We start from the raw sequence: 14,718 nt of genomic DNA, 5'->3' as shown, positions 1-14,718 counted from the left end.
AGAGGGAATTAGTGATGGCAAGTCACTAGGAAGAGACACAAGGAGGGGTTTCCTTGCCCACTGGCCCAGCAGGATTCCCGCACGTCATGGGGGCAGGGGCTTGGGTGATGCTGGACTAGATCAGAAATCTCAGTGGGGGCCGGGGCTCTACATGGAATGAAACTGGGTGTGGCTGGGTGAGGACCGGCAGCAGGGCAGTGCAGGGGAGTCTGGCTGGTTTGGCTGTGGAAAGGGTCTTTGTCAGCTTCCAGAGAGGCACCTGTGCCTCCTGCTGGACAAGTCAGGTGTCCTAACAGGACCCCGTGGTCAACCCCCTCTGCAAGAGGACAGACAGCTCAAGGGCCTGGAGCTCTGGGCAGAGGGTGTGGCAGGCCGCTGTTTCTTCCCCAGGAGCCATGGATGCCGTGGAACTTGCCAGAAAGCTGCAGGAGGAGGCAACATGCTCCATCTGCCTTGACTATTTCACCGACCCTGTGATGACCACCTGTGGCCACAACTTCTGCCGTGAGTGCATCCGGCTGACCTGGGAGAAGGCCAAAGGCAAGAAGGGCAGGAGGAAGCGCAGGGGCACCTTCCCTTGCCCCGAGTGTCGCGAGCTGTCCCCGCAGAGGAACCTGCGGCCCAATCGTCTACTGACCAGGGTGGCTGAGATGGCACGGCAGCACCCAGGCCTCCAGAGCAGGGACTTGTGCAAGGTGCACCAGGAGCTCCTCAAACTCTTCTGTGAAGATGACCAGAGCCCCATCTGCGTGGTCTGCAGGGAGTCTCGGGAACACCGGGCTCATAGGGTGGTCCCCGTGGAGGAGGCCGTGCAGGAGCACAAGGTGGGCCCGGGGATGAGGAGCTACAGGGGCCAGCGAGGCCCAAGTACACGTGTGTCAAGTGGTGTGTTGGGCAGGCAGGAGAATGAATCCTGTAACAAATAGCCCCGTATGCTGGACCCCCACAACAAAGCAGACAGGTGCCTGGGCCAGACGGGCACCCCCTCCAGTTATTCAGGAGCCCAGGCGGACATGGTGGCCTCGAAGTGGTCTGTTTGGGCAGGCCAGATGAACTTCTGTAGGGGAGGAAAAAGTCTTTCTATTCCACCCAAAATGAGACTGAGGAAAGACAGATCAAGGGAAGGAAGGCCAACTGTTAACATGCATGGATAGCCCACGCACTTTACAGAGAGAAACCACAGCAATTGTAGCAGGTGGTTCTAGAACTCGGGCTTGTCTAGAGTCTGAACAAGGAACAGCACATTTGGACAGAAGCCTCCAAGGGAAAGATGACAGGCTCCCAAGGGGAGCAAACTGGGGGAGGGTCTTGGTTCATTCCAGCTGCTGTCACAGAACTCAAGACCTGGTGGCTTATAAGCAGCAGGAACTTCAAGGCGCTCCCGGTTCTGGAGGCTGGAAGTCCACGATCAGGGCACCAGCAGGGTGGGGTGGGGCCCCTTCCTGGTTCGCAGCCAGCCAGCTTCTCACTGTCCTCACATTGAGCAAGGGGCTGGGAGCTCTGAGGTCTCACTAGGGCACCGTCCCCGTGCATTCCTGGGGGCTCCACCCTCACGGCCTCAGCACCTCCCACAGGCCCCACTGCCTGTGCCCTGGCGGTTAGGATTTAACACATGAATTTGGGGGAACATGAACATTCGCATGACAGAATGAAAATATTTGGGGGAAACTAAAGATAAGGTTCATCAGCATGGCTCCCTCTTGGTACCCACTGTCTACCTCCTTCATGGCCACAAAACTTCCCTGGGAGGCGGACTCATGGCCGCCCTCCGTTCTCAGCAGTTTCCATTTGAGTCACATATCGGGAGCCCCAGAAGGCATTTCTGCATGTTGATTCTTGCTTGCCTCCAGCTCAAAATAATCCTCCTGCCCAAGGGGCATATTTTGGGGTGGTGTATTTCCATCCCCCTTAGGATACAGCCTCAGAGGGCACCTCCCGATGTGGGTGTGCAGGGGCCTCCGACCCCCGTCCCCTGGTCTGTTGTCCGCAGCTGAAGCTGGAGGATGCTGTGGAGCACCTACGGGAGGAGATGGAGAAGACCCAGAAGTTGCAGACCAGGGAGCAGCAGGCCTTGGCCGAGTGGCAGGCAAGTGCTGGCGAGGAGCCAGCGGGACAGCCCGGCCAGACCCCAGGGCATCACGGGCCTTCAGAACCTGCAGACCCCCGGTGGGACACACTGTCACAGGCGGATGAGAGTGCAGGGCCTGGGAGAGGCTCGGACTCCCCATGGAATCAAGACTGCATGTGCACTCAGCTCAGGCTGGCCACTTTGGAGATGCAGGGATTGAGGGGTGCACAGAGGCCTGGAGGCTGTCATGTGAGGCCCACCCCCCTGCCTGCTGTGCTGGTTTTCTGTGGATCACGGGGCCCAGGGAGACAAACCAGCCTCCCTGGAGTGGCCCCTTCAAGTAGATGGGCACGAGTGGACACGGGGTGGCAGTTCCCGTGGCAGCGCCTCACCTCCAGCCCTGCCCTGCAGGAGAAGGTGAAGGAGCGGAGACAGCGCATTGTCACAGAGTTTCAGAAGGTGGCTGTCCTCCTGGTGGAGGAGGAGCAGCACCTCCTGCAGGCCCTGAGGCAGGAGGAGGAGGACACAGCAGCCAGGCTGCAGGAGAGCAGGGCCGCGCTGGAGCAGCAGAGCTGCTCCCTGGAGACACTGCTGCTGCAGCTGGAGGACCGCAGCCGCCAGGAGCCGCTGCAGATGCTGCAAGTGAGGAGCGCCCGCGCACCTGGCCGGGGGTGGCTGGCCTGCCGGGGCAGAGAGAGGCCCACAGGGAAGGCTGCGTAACAAGGACCACAGGCTGGGGGCTTAAATGGACATTTGTTTCCCACAGTCCTGGAGGCTGGAAGTCAGGGATCCAGGTGGGGACAAACCTCCCCCTGAGGTATCTCTCCTTGGTGTCTGGACAGCCATCTCCTACCTGTGTCCTCACATGGCCGCCCTTCCGCATCTGTCCTGGTCTCCAAGGACACCAAGTCACACTGGATCAGGGCCCTTCCTAGTGACCTCATTTCACCTTCATCACCCCTGCACGGCCCCATCTCCACCCACAGCCTCATCTGAGGTCCTGAGGGCTGGATTCCACCATGTGGATTTGGGGACAATCAGCCTGACAGGTCCCAGTTTTAGACACCTGTGTTCTGCATATCCTCCCGAGCCCGGGGGTGCGGCCCAGGGGCCGCTGTCACCCCCAGGGCGATGTGAGGCAGGGACATCCCAGCCCTGTCAGGCCTGGTAAGGAAAGCAGGGGCAGGTCACATGACCCCGTCTGGAAAGGGGGAGAAGGCACAGCTGGCCTGCCGGGGAGGGGCCTGCCTGCCGAGGCCTGAGAAGGGGCAGGGATCGCCTGGGCCAGCGGGTGGGCAGCTGGGTGGTCGACTGTGTGAGATGACGAGACCCAGGGCTCAGAGCACACCTCACGCTGAGCCACCACACACAGTGCATTTATACAAGTGAAGTAGATGCCATGTGCAAGGTCCGCCTCGGTTTCACTCCTATTGTTCTGGCATCGTGGATTTTGTCCCCAGCAAGTGTCCTGGTTTAGTTAAGACTATGCACTCACCCCAACTTTGGGGAATACTTATTCTTCTTGTAAAAAGCAAATTGTGCACCACCCCCAACACTGCCGAGCTGCAGGCCCTCAACGTGACAACCCCCTTGGGTCGCCCATGCCCTCCCTGCCTGTTGAAAGCAGGACAGTGTCCTGGCTCCCACACAGGAGAGAGCAGGAAGCCCAGGCAGCCAAGAGACAGGGATCCATTCTGGGAACTGGAAGAGCTCACGGGAAAACATTACAAATTCCTGCTCTGCAGGTCAGAAATGTCCACACAGGGTGCTTGGGGACACCCTCGATTCCTAACGAGGCATCGCGGATCTCCCTGTTTTTGCAGGATATGAAGGAGACACTGGACAGGTAGATGACCACCCAATGTGGAGGAAGGGAGGGCTTTGCATGTGGCCAGAGGGGACAGTATACCTGTCCCTTCCGGAGGAGGAACAGCGTGAGTGTGCAGTACCCAGAGGCCACCCCCCTTGCGCTGAGGACTGTCTGCAGAGTCCCGGGGCAGATAGAGGTGCTCAAGAGTTTCCAAGGTACGTGGGGCCTGTTCTCTCAACCGGAGCCACCCCTGGGGGCCTTGACATTCCCTGGACATTCACACTCTACCCTCACCGGCCACTCCCAGGAGATGCCCAAACAGCCCCCAGCTCATCTCCTTGGCACTGCCAATATCAACAGCTGGGGTGCAGCCCATGCGCGGACCTAGGCTCACAGCTGGATTCAGCCAAGGGGAGGCCCGGGAGGGGTGGTCAGGGAGAACAGGGGTGACTCAGCCCCACCCCTGTTGCTGGGCCTGTCTGCAGAGAACGTGGTGCCTGACCCGGCCACGGCGTACCCCTACCTCCTCCTGTACGAGAGCCGCCAGAGGTGCTACCTCAGCACCCCCCCGGAAGGCATGCCCTGCAGCAAGGACAGGTTCCTGGCCTACCCTTGTGCAGTGGGCCACCAGACCTTCTGCTCAGGGCGGCACTACTGGGAGGTGGGCATGAACCTCACTGGGGACGCGCTGTGGGCTCTGGGTGTGTGCAGGGACAACGTGAGCCGGAAGGACAGGGTCCCCAAGTCCCCCGAAAACGGATTCTGGGTGGTGCAGCTGTGCAAGGGAAAGAAGTATGTGCCCCCCGTGCCCACCCTGCCCCCCATCACGCTGACGGAGCCCCCCAGCCATGTGGGTGTCTTCCTGGACTTTGAAGCCGGGGAGGTGTCTTTCTACAACGCCAGCGGTGGGTCCCACCTGCACACCTATGCCCAGGCCGCCTTCCCAGGCCCCCTGCAGCCCTTCTTCTGCCTCGGGGCACCCAAATCTGGCCAGATGGTCATCTCTACCGTGACGCTGTGGGTGAGGGGATAGGCGTGCTGGTGGGGAGGGAAGGCGCTCCACTTTCTCCGGAAGGTGAGGTGGCCCTGCTCAGCATGGCCCCCTGCCCCGCCTTCTCCTGTGGAGACCCATGGCAGTTCCAGGAGGCCTCGTGGAGCCGAAATATAGTGGTGATTAAAGCAGTCAAATGTTGACACTGTATTCCGAGGTGCTTCATAGAGGGAACCGTACCAATCCTGAAGGACAGGCCGGCAGGCCAGAGCCGCGCGCTGCGGTTTTCTTTAGTCACGTCCCCCTCCACCCACCACTCACGGGGCTGCCCGAGTTTGGGTTGTAACCGGTAAAGCTGCGGCCTGAGGGGTTCACCCTTCTGTCATCAGCAATTCCGTGTATGGGCCCTTTGCAGGGGAAACAAGAAAGTTGACTTTTCAAGCTGAACCCCTAAAAACCTTAGAGCTGCCTTCCCCATCATTTCCTTACGTTGCACTTGCGGAGGCGGGCGTAAGATTCAGAGTAAGGACCATAGGTGTGTGCGAGGAGCCCTTCCCTCTCACTCTGTACCCCACCCTCGCAGTTGCAGGCACATTAACAGCCCTGTAACAGGCACTAGCACCCCAGTGTTCCAGTCACGCACTCCTTCCCCAGCAGGACCAGAATCCCCACGGGCAAAGCCCCTCCCCCCATTCATTCTGACTGTGTCCGGCCGGAGGCGCTCGCCAGAGGGCACACGGGGGCGACTCGGGGCTACCCTAGGCCTCGCGGTCGCCGCACTGCGCGGAGACACCAGTAACTGTGTGGGGGTCCCCGCCGCTGCACCCCATCCTTACCCGGGCCTGAGGAAGTGGGCAGGCTGCGCTATCGCTGAAAGAGCAGGAGCCACAAAAAAGCGGACGTGAGCGGCAGCGTCAACGCAAGGTCAGCGGGCGAACAGCCTCCAATTCGGTGTCGCTTGCAGGCCGCGTGACAGAACACAACCAATCCAGGACTAAAGCGGGTTGTTTCCCAAAAAAAAAAAAAAAAAAACCCAACAAAAAAAAAAACACCCCAACCCAGCTGCTTCCGGCTTCCGCCGCGGCTCCTCTCCGCGGCTCCTCTTCCCGCGTCTCCTGCGCCTCCCGTTACCGAGGCCGCCCCGCGCCCGCAGGTTTACAGTGTCACCCCGGTCCCCGCCAGCTCCCCAAACTCCCGGCGGAGAGCACCGCCTTCCTCCGCTCCACCGCGCCATGGCCGCCACCGACGTGTCCACCAACCTCCAGGAGGAGGCCACCTGCGCCATCTGCCTCGACTACTACACAGACCCGGTGATGACCGACTGTGGCCACAACTTCTGCCGCGAGTGCATCCGGCGCTGTTGGGGTCAGCCCGAAGGCCCATACGCCTGCCCCGAGTGCCGCGAGCTGTCCCCGCAGCGGAACCTGAGGCCCAACCGCGCTGTGGCCAAGATGGCCGAGATGGCGCGGCGCCTGCACCCACCGTCGCCCGTCCCGCAGGGCGTGTGCGCTGCGCACCGCGAGCCGCTGGCGTCCTTCTGCGCCGACGAGCTGCGCCTGCTGTGCGCCGCCTGCGAGCGCTCCGGGGAGCACTGGGCGCACCGCGTACGCCCGCTGCAGGACGCAGCCGAGGACCTCAAGGTGCACGGCGGGGGCGGGGGCAGAGACGCGGCCTGGGCCCGGTGGGTTGGGCTCAGCCTGGCTCAGGTCGAGAGAACGCGGTCTGGCCTGAGGGTTTGGGAGGCTCAGCCTGACCCAGACCAGCACCTTCGCGGGGCTAGGGCACCACTCACCAGTGGGGCGCCGACGTGGGGACCTGGGGATAGGCGTTCTCTTTGAGGCCGAGGTCCCGCGGTGACGGGGGAAGGGCCCACCGCCTGGGGCCGGTACTGGACAGGTGTAACTGAACGGTGGGGCGTGGAGTCCAGAGCAGGAGAAAGCGGGAAGAAAACCTCAGAGGCAGCTTTCCCTCAGGTGGGGACGAGTGAAGACTGTTATTTCTGGTGGGAGGGTGCCCTGTGGCCAGGGCCCGTGGTGGGGCCTCAGCCAGTGCTGAGGTCCTGGTGGGAAGAGACTCCGGGAGGCAGGCAGGGTCCTACCTCGGAGCCCCATGTTGGGAACGATGGGGGACAGAGCCTTTGCCCTGGGAGGCAGACGCTAGGCGGCTTTCGGAGTGAGCGCTTGGGGCCACCACCGCCGTCTGACACGCTGGGCTTGGGCCCCAGGAGGAGAAGCCTTGCTTGCCCGTTCTAGAAATGCATTTCCTTCAAACCCAAACCCACTCCCTCTTCCGCTGGGAGCCTCAGGGCAAACAGCTCACCTGGCCCCCCTGGCCTGCCTGGCCTGTTGCCTTCGAAGGGTTTGTTTCTGGAACCCAGGTATTGATGCCCGGGTGGCATTTTTCAAACTTTTTGACCCGCTTGCCTTTTGTGCCACAGCCGGTAGCCTGTGTCCGCCAGACGCGCCCTGGAAGAGTTTAGTGGGCGTCCGAGTCGGTAGGCGGCCAGCTGGTCGCTGCCATAGAACAAGCTTGCGAGGCACCAGAATGAGCCTGTTCCCTAACCCCGTCAGCGAGCCTGTCTTGACGTGGGTTCCTGTGGTCTGTCCTCTCACTCTGAGGTATTGCATGCACACAGGAGTGTCTGCTCATGTTCAGCAGGTTGGTCACCGACACCCTGATCAGGGTGCAAAAGTGACTGTGAGAACAGAGAGTGACTGGCAGCTCTGCGGAGGCTCCTTCTCGCTGCTGTGATGGTCTCAGAGGGCAACACTGAACCCCATGGCGGGGTGGGGCGGGGCAGGGGTTGGGGAACCTTTTCCTCTGCCCTCAGGTTCCCGATGAGGCTTGTAAATAAATCTGACAACAGACAGATTAACAGATGAAAAAACAGTTTTTTAGTCTTTTAAATTTTATATGGATGACTTCGTAGAAAACCAGAAAACCAAAATGAGTGATTAGACTCAAAGACTTATATTCCAAATTAAGAGAGGAAAGTAAGTTGTGGAGAAGTGAGCAGATGAAGGAAACACGTGGGGCTCTAGGGCCAGTAACTTACGAGGAAGTGGGGAAGGTGGGGGAACCACGGGAGGACCAGCTTTATCTAGGAAGGTCTGTTTAGGCTCACTCAGGGATGCCTCCTCGTCTCTGGCGAAGAGCGTGTCCGCTTCATGGTACAGGGAGGCCACCCTTCTCGTGGGAAGTTCTTGACCTGCCTTTAGGGAGAATGAAGGGAGGTGGAGGGCTCTTCCCGCACCTGGTGCCCACTTTGTCTTGATGCTGGGATGCCCCCGAGCTGGTGGTGAATAGGGTTGAGGTCAGCAGTGGGGTGTTGCCTGAGGCCAGGCCTGAGGCTGCCGGGTCCAAGTGTCCCTGGGTTTCTTCCAACAAATCTGAACCTTGGTGAGCCTCGGACAGGCACAGCAGCAAAGGGACTTGCAGGAGAGAAGGCTGCGATGCAGCAGGAAGTCGGGCTGGAGAGATTGTTGGGAAACAAGGAAAGGTGGGAGGACGGGAAAAATGGGCAAAGGGGCCGGGGGGGCCTGGGAGGCAGGAGGTCAAGCAGTGAGCAGGCATCTCCTGGCAGATTCCGTTTGCTCTGTCCTTTGTGTCCCAGACAGTTTCCCACGAGTGGCTCCCATCTGTCAAGTTAGGCTCGGCTGGGGCTGGGGCTGGGCAGGGTCACCGGCTGGCCTCACCTCCCTGCAGGGCAAGCTGGAGAAGTCCCTGAAACACCTGCAGAAGCAGATGGAGGACGCGCTGCTGTTTCAGGCCCAGGCAAAGGAGACCTGTGCACTGTGGCAGGCAGGTGGCTGGGTGCCGAGGTCCCAGGGCTGGAGGGGTGGGGCACGGGTGCCCCCACTGCTGGGAGCTGCCTGCCCTTCACACTGATGTTCCTCCTAAGGCATCGCTCCTCCTCCAGACCCTCAACCACCCCTAGGTGGCTTTGGGTGGGAGGCCTGGTGGTGGATTTCGGGCAGCTCACCGCTCCCCTCTGCCCTATGCAGAAGATGGTGGAGACGCAGCGGCAGAACGTGCGCACAGAGTTTGAGCGGCTGCGCTGCCTGCTGGTGGAAGAAGAGCAGCGGCTGCTGCAGAGGCTGGAGGAGGAGGAGCTGGAGGTGCTGCCGCCTCTGCAGGAGAGCGTTGCCCGCCTTGGGCAGCAGAGCGCCCAGCTGGCTGATCTTGTTGCCGAGCTGGAGGGGCGCTGCCAGCTGCCGGCGCTAGGGCTGCTGCAGGTGAGCACGCCTGGAATGGGACACGGGCTCAAACAGATGGGGTGCCAGGATGGGGTGCTGGCACGGAAGAGGAAGCCCTGGGCGGGCAAGCCGTCTGACCGTAGCCTTTCCTAGACCTCCTGTGCCCTACCTGGGAAATACTGGGGTGAGGGTATCCCAGCTGTGGCTGCATGTCCCTTTGGGCGTGGATGGAGGGTAGGTATGAATCCTGAACCTCCCTGAGAACTGCCGTGGCACCTGTCCAAGAACCCCATGGGGGACAGAGAAAGTGAAAGTTTGGGTGACTTAGTCCACCACCCAGGGCCCCAGCTGCACCAGAGTCTAGGGCCCTGGGTGTCCCTCTAGGCCTTCCCCCAGCCATCGTCCGTGGGTACAGGTCATTTTCCTAATGGGACATGTATCTGAGTTGCCCAGAGTGGCCAGGCGGTCTCCACGGAGGTCAGCTCCCCTCCTGTTAGGCCCAGGCCCCCCTACCCCGCCCCTGGGCAGAGGCGCCCCGACTCCATCCTTCTCCTCAGTAGTGAGGGCAGCCCTGGCCTTGTGACAGCCAAGAGCACCGTGTCTCCAGCACCCAGTAAAACAGCCAGACACGGACGGCCACTTCTCGCTGCTCTGCCGCAGCCCAACCCAGGCCCTTCGCACGTGTCCCCCTTACCCCCTGCTCCCCCGCCCCGTCCCCCTGGCCTGCACTGTTTCCTGATGAATCCTCGGGCTTCAGAAACCCGCCAGCCTCCCGTGTCTTTTCAAGCCTGGCAGTTCCCGTGTCCCCCAGACAGATCAATTACTGTGTGTGAAACCTGCTCCCCCCTCAAAGGAAGTCCTCGTCGGGCTTAGCGTCTCACTCGCCTCTGCGTCCTGGCGTCGGGCTCGGGAGCTGGTGCGGTGTGGTTAGAATGACCACTTCTGGGGTTCATTTCATTGACAAAGTAGACTGGGTCCCTGCCATTTGCCAGGCAGTGTTCTTAAAAGACAGACAGATCCCGACGGTGTGGTTCAGTGGGCGTTGTCCTGCAAAGGTCTCCAGTCCCCAGTCAGGGCACGTGCCTGGGCTGCAGGTTTGATCCCAGGCAGGGCATGTGTGAGAGGCAGCTGATGGATGTATCTCACATGGATGTTTTTCTCCCTCTCCCTAAAGATAGATAAATAAAATCTTAAAAAACAAAAAAAGGAAAGACAAACTTTGCTGCCAGGAGCTGCCATTCCAAATAACAGAGTGTATCTGTCAGCTCAGGCTGTGTAACAAAAGCCACAGGCAGGTGTCTTAAGCAACAGACCTTTATTTCTCCCCGTCCTGGAGTCTGGACCCTGAGATCCGGGTGGAGGCAGGGCTGGCTCCCCTGCGGCCTCTCCTTGGCCTGTGGACGCCCGTCTCCTCCCTGTGTCCTCACGTGGTCATCTCTCTGTGTTTCTGTGTCCTCACCACCTCTTTCTATAAGGACACTGGTCATGGGGATTAGGGCCCACGCTAGTGACCTCATTTTAACCTAATCGCCTCTTTAAGAAGCCCGGTCTCCAAATATAGCCCAGTTCAAGGTCCTGTGCTTTGGGGCTCCAACGGGTGGATGTGGGGGCTGCTGTCAACTGGCAGCACTGAGTAAAATGCACTCATGCAGGGTTTTGGGAGAGGAGCACCTAGGCAAAGGGGCCGCGTCTGGAGGCTGGGCCGTGAGTAGAGGCCAGGCGGGTGCCTGTGGGGTGGACAGGGCGTGGGAGCAGGTGAGGCCACCAGCAGACAGGAGCCTTGAAAGGCAGGACAGATGCAGGCCAGGCTCCCAGCTGGGGGCAGCTGGGCCCCACCCTGCCTGTCCCTGGAACCCAAGGGCACGCCAGGCTCCGGGTGGGCGAGCTGGCAGCCAGGCGCCGCATGTAGACAGGATGGGGCTGACTCTGCAGGGCTGGCTGCTCCCCAGGCTTCTCAGTGTCCCCGTGACAGCACACTCGGCACAGGCCAGGGACAGGTAGACTGCATGGGGGGTGGGGGGGGGCCGGGACCATTGACGAGCACTGACACCACCTGTCTCTCCCACAGGACATCATGGACACCCTGCGCAGGTAGGAGCCCGGCCTTTCCCTAGGGAAGGCGGTCGGGTGCGGGGGGGGCCTGCCCTGGGGGTGATGCCAGGTTGCCCCTCCAGGGTCCAGGATGTGAAGCTGCAGCCGCCCGAGGTGGTGCCCATGGAGATGAGGACGGTGTGCAGGGTCCCGGGGCTGGTGCAGGCCCTGCGGAGGTTCCAAGGTGGGTGCTGCGGCGTGTGGTGGGGGTACGTGGCCAGCAGCTCGCTCTGATCCAGAGCCAGTGCCCACCCCAGTGCTTTCAGGAAAAGTGGGCGTTGGTCCTGCGGGTGTCAGGGCCCCTTGTGGGCCCGGGCCTGGGAGCCCAGTGTGGGGGAGGGGCTGGAACACAGGATTGGAAGAGTGGGCATGGAATGCGCGCTCAGGTTCCTCCTGACCCGAGAATGAATCGCAAGGTGTGTGGGGCCACTTTGCAGAGCATTCTGAGTTGCAGCCGCAAGTGGCGAGGTCTTTCTGAGGAAGACGCAGGAGGGGGAGCAGCTGTTGACCGCCAGCCCCTCTAAGCCAGCTCCAAGGGTGTGTGGGGGCAGACCTGGTGCAGCTTGGCAGAAGGGGCTCAAGAGGTGACCGCTGCTCTGTCCGCAGGGGACGTTACGCTGGATCCTGATACCGCGAACCCTGAACTGGTCCTGTCGGAGGACATGCAGAGTGTGCGGCGGGGGGACCAGCGGCAGCCCCTGCCTGACAGCCCCGAACGCTTTGACCCCGGGCCATGTGTGCTGGGCCGGGAGCCCCTGAGCTCCGGCCGGCACTACTGGGAGGTGGAGGTGGGCGAGCGGGCCAGCTGGGCCCTGGGCGTCTGCAGGGAGAACGCTAACCGCAAGGAGAAAGGCGAGCTCTTTGCGGGCAACGGGTTCTGGATCCTGGTGTTCCTGGGGGGCTCCTACAACTCCTCTGAGCGGGCCTTTGCCCCCCTGCGAGACCCACCCCGGCGTGTGGGCATCTTCCTGGACTACGAGGCTGGGCACCTGGCCTTCTACAGCGCCACCGATGGGTCACTCCTGTATGCCTTCCCCCAGACGCCTTTCTCAGGGACGCTGCGGGCCCTCTTCTCACCGCTGTCCAGCAGCCCTACCCCCATGACCATCTGCCGACCCAAGGGCGGGCATGGGGACGGGATGGCTCCCCAGTGAGCGGGCCTCTCGGGACCTTGTCCTGCCGTTGGCTCTCTCCGGGTGTCCTGAGCCATGTGAGAGTTCCCAGCACCGTCTTGCGTGCACAGTAAAACCTCTCTTATTCCTGAGAAGCTGTGTGCAAGCATGTGCAGGGCTGGCGACATCTTCCAGGGGACCACCTGTGGTCATCCCGTGTTGCGACTCCGTCACCGATGCATCGCTCACATCCCTCTGCAGAGCCTGAGCCAGGGTCCCAGGAGCTCTGCACGAGTCCGGCTGGTCAGAAGTGATGCACCAGGGCCTGTGGAACTTTCTGTGAAGCCTGAGCCTTCCGCAGCCCCAGGGCTGCACCCCCAGAGAGCTGCTGGACTGTGAGGCCACAGGCAGAGACGAACCCAACAGCCTCCGAGTCTGGGCCTAGAAAATAGGACGGCTGCCTCATCAGTCAGGATGCAGCAGTCCTCGGGAGAGGAGGGGCATGGGAAGAGCCGGAGAAAGGGCGCTCTGCGAAAGGTGCTACACAAGGGGGCAGAGGGACCTGGGTCCAGGCCCCTGAGCCCCTCAGCACGGATCACCCCGGGCTTCTGCAGGCCGCTCCTTCCCGCCGCAGAGCGGAGCACCACCAGCTCAGGAAAGATGCTCTGGCTCTGCCTGGGGAAGGGGTGAGGCTGCACAGATCCCCCGACCCTTCCCTTCCCGCCCCATAGCACCTGGGGTTTGTTGGGCTCGTTCTGGTGCTTCACAAGAAGTCATGGTGCAGCATCTCTGCACCCCAGGAAGATTTTAACCGTTGTATGGACCACTCTCACAGTAAATAAACGTTTTGTTGTGATCCTGCTGCCTTGGGTAGGGGTGGCTGCGGCCGGTGCTCACAGCCTGGTTGGGGAGACAGTGGCTGCCTGTTCATCCCGTGCAGCTACCACAGAATTCTTTTTCAAATAACCTGATTTACAGTTCTAGATTCCATGGTGTTCAGTAGGTAATTACTCGATTATTTGTTTCTTGTTTCTCCCATTGGACTTGTTATTTTCTGTGTGTGCCATGTGCAGGGGAGGATTTTCTCCATGGAGCCAGGAGTCTGCCGCTTTTCTGGCTGGGGTTTTCCCATCCTTTCCTAGCTCACTGCCCACTCTTTCCCTGTCAAGAATCTGAGGACACTGGTTGGTTCCTGCCTGCAGCAAGATTTGGACTTTAAAGTTTGGGACTTCCCAAATGGCCACGGAACGCAGGAGGCGGGGCAGCCTCGGGCTGAGAGTGCACAGGAGCGCATGGCTGCCTGAGACCTGCAGGGCGGGTACCTTGCCAGGGCCCTGGAGCAAAGCTGAAGGCTGTGGCCAGGCCTGGAGCCTGTGGACAGGCGGGTGATCCTGTCCACCCACGTGATCCCTGTTTGTGCCCCTGTAATGAGGTTAATGAGAAAAACCAGCGTATTAACACATTCACCTTGTGCAGGTGGGGGAGAGGCAGGGAAAAGAGCAACTCCTGCAGCAGCTTAGAACGGCGTCCGCAGCCTCTGCTGCAGGAGGGCTGAAAGGCTGACGGAGTCGGGAGCTCTGAAGGTCCCGCGCCAGTTCTGCGCTGACTCCATCCTTCCTGGGGAGGAGGCACCACGTTTTAGGGTTGTAGGGTTTGCAGCTTCTCCACTCTGCTGCTTGTCCGCTGCATCCAACCCGAACGGTCCTGTTGCCGCACGTGGGTGTTGGGGGTGGGACGCTCGGCCTCCGTTCCTGGTGACAGGAGGAGCGAGCCGCTGTGCTGCCCGTCCCTGCACATCCCGAGTGCGCTCTGCACGCGTTCCACCTGCTGAGCCAGTGGGCTGCATGGGTGGTGGTCCTGCACTGTGCCGGGCACCACAGACCACGGTAAACTAAAGATCCTGCCCAGAGAGGATACCTCAGCATGGCTAGAAAACTAGAAAGTCTCCTCTGGCAACAGGCACCCCCTGCATGAACAGAGGGCATGTTTTCACGCCAGTGAGTTTGTCTGTCTTTAGCAGCGCCTTCATCAGCAACTGATGTCTCTCACACCAGTGGTCTCCAAGCTTTGCCACCAGGGACCGTTTTCATGGAAGACAGCTTTTCCATGGATGGGGGTAGGGCGGGGGGGATGGTTTTGGGATGATTCAACCGCATTACTTTCAAGCTCACCTACTGTGCAGCCCGGTTCCGAACAGGCCCAGACGTGCTGGTCCGCTGCCAGCAGGTGGGGACGCTGCCTTACACCACCAGCCGGCGCGTCCTGTGCCGGCAGCGGGTGAGTCCCGCGGTCATCGTTTGTCGGCTCTCGCGGGCTGTCCTGACAGCCTCGAGGAAAACGAAGTTGGGTGGAGGTGGAGAGCCAGATGTCAGATGTGATCGGGTACCCAGGCTTCCATCCCGAAGTCACCCTCCGCAGAGCCTGCCGCGTTCAGAGTGCCCAGGAGCCCT

General features: G+C 60.9%; 2 protein-coding genes across 2 annotated transcripts; both read left to right on the top strand.

Moving 5' to 3' along the window:
• The first annotated feature begins 395 nt into the window (after nt 1-395).
• Nucleotides 396-4,911, top strand: TRIM17 (tripartite motif containing 17). Its single transcript, XM_054584074.1, has 6 exons — nt 396-824; nt 1,991-2,086; nt 2,480-2,710; nt 3,892-3,914; nt 3,993-4,093; nt 4,364-4,911. The coding sequence occupies exons 1-6, from the start codon at nt 396-398 to the stop codon at nt 4,909-4,911; spliced, it is 1,428 nt and encodes a 475-aa protein (XP_054440049.1).
• Nucleotides 4,912-5,939: 1,028 nt separating this feature from the next.
• On the top strand, nt 5,940-13,310 carry TRIM11 (tripartite motif containing 11). The gene is made up of 6 exons (XM_054584034.1): nt 5,940-6,509; nt 8,575-8,670; nt 8,874-9,104; nt 11,134-11,156; nt 11,240-11,340; nt 11,763-13,310. The coding sequence occupies exons 1-6, from the start codon at nt 6,102-6,104 to the stop codon at nt 12,308-12,310; spliced, it is 1,407 nt and encodes a 468-aa protein (XP_054440009.1). The 5' UTR covers nt 5,940-6,101; the 3' UTR covers nt 12,311-13,310.
• Nucleotides 13,311-14,718: the final 1,408 nt, after the last annotated feature.

This window comes from Pteronotus mesoamericanus, unplaced genomic scaffold (assembly GCF_021234165.1).
Source record: "Pteronotus mesoamericanus isolate MK-2021 breed Mesoamerican mustached bat unplaced genomic scaffold, CSHL_Meso_final contig_752, whole genome shotgun sequence".
Lineage (NCBI taxonomy): Eukaryota > Metazoa > Chordata > Mammalia > Chiroptera > Mormoopidae > Pteronotus > Pteronotus mesoamericanus.
The sequence above is the reverse complement of the archived record's forward strand: the minus strand, read 5'-3'. Positions and strand labels throughout refer to the sequence as shown.